Source organism: Trichoplusia ni, chromosome 6 (assembly GCF_003590095.1).
Source record: "Trichoplusia ni isolate ovarian cell line Hi5 chromosome 6, tn1, whole genome shotgun sequence".
NCBI lineage: Eukaryota > Metazoa > Arthropoda > Insecta > Lepidoptera > Noctuidae > Trichoplusia > Trichoplusia ni.
In genome coordinates, this window is record NC_039483.1 from 16,941,597 (window position 1) to 16,947,908 (window position 6,312).

The 6,312-nt window shown below is 36.5% G+C and overlaps 2 protein-coding genes across 2 annotated transcripts in view; one reads left to right on the forward strand and one right to left on the reverse strand.

The window, feature by feature from the left end:
* Nucleotides 1–299: 299 nt before the first annotated feature.
* LOC113495319 lies at nt 300–2,321 on the forward strand. Its single transcript, XM_026873991.1, has 2 exons — nt 300–659; nt 1,772–2,321. The coding sequence occupies exons 1-2, from the start codon at nt 490–492 to the stop codon at nt 2,199–2,201; spliced, it is 600 nt and encodes a 199-aa protein (XP_026729792.1). The 5' UTR covers nt 300–489; the 3' UTR covers nt 2,202–2,321.
* Nucleotides 2,322–3,204: 883 nt separating this feature from the next.
* The window catches only part of LOC113495188 (RNA polymerase II degradation factor 1-like), a 4,678-nt gene continuing 1,570 nt past the window's right edge, over nt 3,205–6,312 (reverse strand). Inside the window, exons 2-7 of the mRNA XM_026873797.1 lie at nt 5,925–6,061; nt 5,474–5,581; nt 5,079–5,237; nt 4,362–4,558; nt 3,695–3,986; nt 3,205–3,396 (exon numbers count right to left, since the gene is read on the reverse strand). Of these exons, the coding sequence (XP_026729598.1) occupies nt 3,274–3,396; nt 3,695–3,986; nt 4,362–4,558; nt 5,079–5,237; nt 5,474–5,581; nt 5,925–6,061 (1,016 nt within the window). The 3' untranslated portion in view covers nt 3,205–3,273. The remainder of the gene's footprint in view (nt 3,397–3,694; nt 3,987–4,361; nt 4,559–5,078; nt 5,238–5,473; nt 5,582–5,924; nt 6,062–6,312) is intronic.

Consider the following 6,312-nt stretch of genomic DNA (forward strand, 5'->3'; position numbering starts at 1 on the left):
AAAATTAACCTGCTTACTAGTGAAAATGAGAAGGGAAAGGGTTCATTCTACTGGAACGAAAACAAAATGATAATTGGTATTATAATTATTAACGCACCTTTTATAACAATGAACCCCAAAAAAGAAAGCAATGGCCGCAAGGTCAGGGCTTACAGTCAGTAGGTCGCTGTCACAGAATGAATAATAACAGCCGGCAGAACGCACAAACATACATACACATCCTTACCGCAAGACAAACGGACGTTACCGCACTTCCTTGTCTAATAATTAAAAAGAAAAATTTGAAATAAAATTTCGAATTTCTTGTGCTGTGGGGCTTAGAAATAGTGCATTCATCCTGTATCAAATCGATAAGGAATCACGCGTGACATAGATATTTGAAGAAAACTTGATAACAGACATTCAACCTCTTAGTCTTCTGACCAAGAAGACTACTGAGAACATCGGAGATAAGTAAACAAATCATATAGAAAACGATATTGTGACGTCATGAAGAACTGTGTGAAGATGAGTTACAAGGTGGTAGTAGTGTTGTACTTACAAATCGCTGCGATGTTTAGTGCTCCAGTACAGCTGCAAGTCATGCCAATGCAGTACGGGATGCAGCCTCAACTGCCTTTCCTGAAGAACATGGTGCCAAATATGCAAGCTCCTTCTGCGTAAGTACTCTCTTGGAAAATTCAAATGAAAGTTTCTTTTGTGAACAATTTTAAGAAACGAACTATGTTAATTTGAAACTATTGAATTTCAAACAAATAATGCAATAATCGCTAAGCTGTTGGCGCAACTTCGTCTACGTTGACATGAAGATACTATTTTTTTAATCGAAGTTGTAGTTTTAGGGGACTCGCATCTTCTCACTCGCATTTTTGTAACATATTTAATTACTTTGCGCTTAACAATAATAGCGTGATTATATATAGGTATCACATAGCCTTTTTCATTAAATAGACAGTCTAAAGTCGTTTTTTTTATCGATCCTGAGATAAAGGCGTTCAAACTAACCAACAGACGCTTCAGCTTTATAATACATATAAGTATATTACAAAGCTAAAGAAGAGTTTTGTTCATGTATAGATTAAAATAAATACTCTGTTCGGTCGTAAGTCTTGCAATAAATTCACTTTTGTAGTCTTCAAAGATACCTGGGGTTAGAGCTAAAAACTAATATTTGTTGTTGTACTGTTAGTCTATTTTTTCAATGAAACTGTACTAACAAGTCGAGAGGCGCGGTTTCTTAGATTACACACAAACACATTCCACAATTTGTCACACTATAAGGCCTACGTTAAGAATGTTTAAGCAGGAAAAAATGTACCCAAAAAATTCCATCTCATTACCCCTTTAAAAATGTTGTTTGTCTAATTATGTTCATGCTAAAGTACGGTACGAATAGTTAGTCAACCATTTAAAACAATTTTTATTATAAGTTCATTTATAAAAAAATAAGGAGCACTAAAAGAGAATGTCATCTAGTTTTTCAATTTCGAGAAGGTGAAGCTTCAATTTATATAAAAACTTTGTCTTGTTTGCCTAAAGTACGGTAATATTAATAGGAGTTACTTCTGTACAAGAGCAAGATGTGAACATGAATCGATGAATGGAGAGATGATAATAATAACAGCTTTAATTAATTTAATGTCCAAGTTTGCAGCAAATATCTAAATAATTAAACTCGTAAGAGGTAGTTATCCGGCCATGTGATCTATTCTTCTACTCTTAGTATTAAAATTAAAGCATTAAGAATAACAATATCCTTACTATCTTTCAGATATCCACAACAGCCATTAATGTTCCTTCTGCCAAACGCCGCACCCAAATCAGATGCAGACACCAGATATGTAAACCTAAACGAACCAGAGAATAACAGTCTCAAAATAAACGCTGGCCATATAGATGAAGGCAAAGACGCCGTAGTCATTGATGCTATTCCAAAAGCTACGGAAGCTGAAACACGAAATGCAGTCGTATACCTTCCGGATGAAGGTAGATTTTCGATCGGCCAAATTATTTCGTACATTCCTTTTTTACCTATTGAAGTGAATGTACCTGATACCATATCCTGGATTACTAGCATTCTGACTGGAGGATGGTTCAGGCCTCAAAACCCACCAGCTAGTGTTGGTAATGTCAAGCGGCTCTCTAATGCTCCCGTTCCTGTCATAGTGGTACCGTACCCAGCACCAATGCCACAGGTTTGATTCAATGGAACGATTGGAGCGAGGAAGACTGATTGTAAATTATTGTAATGTAAGTTTATCAAGAGGTAGCTAGCTGGTTTTATTGGTATCGTGTTGTCAATAAATGTAGTATTTATTTCAGTGATTTGTTTTCTTTACGATTCTATGGTAATAGAAAGAATATTAGAAATCTTATTTAATTTTTTCTTAGTTGTCTTGACCAATGAGTGTCATATTTAATTAACTAATATTGAATATCGTTTACTCGTCTAAACTGCAAGCACGAAATTAAGAGGTATAGGGATGTAGAAAAAGAATTCATGTATGCAAAATGGTTTATTATTAAGAAATAATCATTACAAATTGCTGTTTTACTGAGGCCTTAAATAATTAAACATATAATTAAACATTATATATTTTACATTAAACCTAAGACGTTATGGTAACAAATCTTAACTTTAAAAAGGCTGAGTTCAAGAGTCTAACCAGAGGTGACAGAATTGGTATTAATTGATTTAATTTTATAAAAATATGGTTACACTTTCAAACTGCAACCAAGCTGCTAAAATTTTCATTAATCCAAAGTAGTTATAAAAATATTTGAACAAACAAAACTACAAATCATTAATATTACTTTCAAAACTAAACCTACTTCGGACTAAAAGGCGGTGCAATAAACTCGCTCCTAAAATGGCAACACTTACAATACAAGCCGATAATCTAACGACAAAACATTTAGTACACCCGTAATTATGTCACGGATGTCATACAAACTGCCTCATTAGACTATCAGCAAGCTAAGGGGCAATAAAACTAATATCTTGATGGCCGATTTTGGTTTCAACCCATTGAACTATTAATAGGCGAAACACATAGAAAGACTAGAAAGTTTTGTATCAGTTACGGTCTAAAATGGTCTGCACTTTTACTGGTAAAGTGAATAAAAACGAAATTGATGCTCATTGCACTCGAAATTCTAAACCAAAATGTTGAGTTGTGGTTTAGGTCTCATCAAAACTTCTGGCCGTAACACACTTTTGGACAAAACATTAGTATCAAATAAAGTTTTGCTCAGAAGTGTCAGTTGGGTTGCTTATTGGCCGTTAACGCCAACGGTGTCGTGGTCAACTGGGTAGCCGTCAGCATTCAAGTCCTTCTTGGGGACGATGATGGAGACCGGGTAGGTGAAGCTGTAGAAGAATCCGTGAGGGGGACCCTGGAAACAAGATATTCAAGATTAATGACAAATATCATAATTTTTTTGAACTATTCTTCAGTCGTTGGTTAACTTAAGACCCCTTAAGATAAATAGGGCACTTCTTATCGAAAGTATGAAGTCTTAACGTAGGGTCACTGTGCAGCAACATCCAACCCTTCGAAAGTCGGTACCTTTAAAGTGCCGCAAGATGACAAAAAACTTGTACTGAGATTATTTTCCGAGAATAAGCTTTAAAATGATCATACATTGATATGAGAACTCTTTTATTTTTAAAATGAAATACAACAACACTTACGGTTGGTTCTGGCTCTTCATATTTGCCTTCCTCAGTTTCCTGCTGACCGTACTGTTTCTGTTGACCGTACTGCTGCTGCTGCTGCTGTTGACCATATTGTGGCTGCTGCTGCTGCTGACCATACTGCTGTTGTTGACCGAACTGTTGTTGCTGGCCGTACTGTTGGCCTCCCTGGTTGTAGGCACCGCTTTGAGCTTGCGCGTAAGCGAGGTTCTTGCCTTCACGAGGCTGTTCCGCAGACACTACGACTCCGTTCAATTCAGAAGCCTGGGCCTCGTAGGGCTGGTACTGGCTGAAAAAAGAAAATAGTTCGTAAATATTGATGTCATTGAGCTATACTAATTAATTTGCGAATATGTGTACCGTTATTTGACCAATGAAGATGCAGAAAATATATTGCGACGAATTCAGAAAATACTTAGGACTGCTTAATAAATTCACATCCATACACACATTCAACAAGTTTAATAAATTCTTAAATGATGTTTAGAGGATATGGCAGTAATAGCCAATTAAAAACTGATTTCACTGTTACAGAGCATACAAATAGTTACGATTGTTACGAATAGCAAATTTTCAATTTATGAAAATGACACTTCAAGTAATTCCATAAATGTTATTGATCTAATTCGGTCCGAATGGGAACTAAGATCACAATAAGTCTTACTTGTAGTTATTGTTGTAGTTTCCTGCCGGTGGTGGAACGGTAGGGGCTTTGGAGTTGGCTTCAGCTGCCTCTTTCCATGCCTTCTCGAAAGCAAGACGAGCTTCCCTAAGGGCGGGAGTCTCTTCAGCGGGCTTCAGCTCAACCTTAGGGATGTTGTCTTCTTGGTGGAAGCCTTCGCTGTCAGCCCAGTAACGGACCTTGAAACAATTAATTTGATAAGTTACCAGGAGTTGTTTGCAACGAGACTAATGAAAATGGCAAAAATAAAGGGCAAACCAAATCGATTTTGAAAATTACCAACTGCCTAAGAAACTCACACGAATTTTTTTTTGGCTAGTCCATGTTCATATGAATGAAGCCTATAAATAACAACGCTAAAGAAAAAAACAAGCATTGGAAATGCCATCCGATACCAATATTTGGGTGTTATATTTCAAGGTGCTAACTAGTGCTATTTCGTGTCAGACATAATATTTGTTTTATCTAGATGCAAATATGATGATTTTAGACGATGCGTATATTTCTAGACTTGTCAAATATTGACTACCGCAAAATTTGGGCATAACGAGAAAATTAATCAGCTCTAAATATAATCTTGAACTACACTTCTTATATGGTTAGTCGTGAACAGTAAAATAATATTATCGTCCTTGCACTATTCAGTAAAATCAGTATAAAGATTTTTTTATCAAGTTCACTTCTTTAAGAGACCCGTACCTTGATAAGATCGTTGCTGCTTCCAGCCTTGTAGACATAGGATCCAGACACAAGACCGGAGCCCTCACGGTTTTCAACCTTCGAGGATTCGGGAGTTTCGTATCCATAGGCGTATTGACCTAGACCGTCCTGGCCGTGGTACTGGGCGGCGTTGTAGACCTAAAAAATTAGATAATAACAGGTTATTAGAAGGAAAAATAACTTTGAATAAATCTGTTGAACTGGGTGCTACTAAAGTGAAGTCTATTTTGGATGACGATATAGATATTCAAGTCCATTTTGATCAAAGATTTGGATTATCACAACACGTTTATACAATAAACTCGCACAATTTTCTACTTTTTTAGAACTTTCTGGAACTGTTTTATACGAATATTTGTGGATTAAGGACCTACCTCTTCAACGTAGTCGTCTGTGTTCTGGATCTCCTGTCCATTCTTCCAGTAGTGGCCGAGGGTAGGGCCAGCGTCAGCTGCACGAAACCTAGGGTCATCGTAACGGACCTGGAAATAAAGAAAAGTAAGATCCTTTTACTAATATGTTTCATCAACCAAACCCTGTCTTTTGCTAAGTCCTGTCAAACCCACATGACCCAAATACCTGCCTATCAGTATACAGTATCATGAGTATTAATATATTGGAAAATTCTCGTGTGTATTTTGATAATTTTAATTTCGTTAAAGATCTATGCAGTCAAAACCGACTGGTACTTTTTTTTTTTAACCAATTATCGTTGTTTTCAAATAAAGTGCTACGTTTAAATCTGATTCTTAGTTGCTTCTTCAAGCTACATATTATTGGCCTTTAAAAAGGTTCCATTTTCTTAATAATTGGGTTTAGGCTTACTAGTGGCAGGACAGCGGTGCGTCCAGACAGCGATGGTGAGGTGAAGGGCAGTGACTTGAGGTACTGCTGCGCCTCCTCAGGCGTGATGTCGTTCTGAAGATGAAGTTGTTTTGGGGCGCGCTTGACGCGATCGCCACCTGTAAAACAGAAAAAAATTATTAGTTTTTATGTTTTTTAGTGCAATTTATTTTAGAATTATAGCGAGTTTAATTTTTGGTTTTCGGTTGCCCTAAATTGTGAAGATAAGGGACTACCTATGAAAATTGAAGAAGGCTCTTAAATTATCTCCATGATTAAGTTTGCGTCACTTTTAGTAAATATTGAAAACGATTCCGAATCTATTTTAAAACGTCCGAATTCGGTAAAACTATCTGCATATTCACAACCA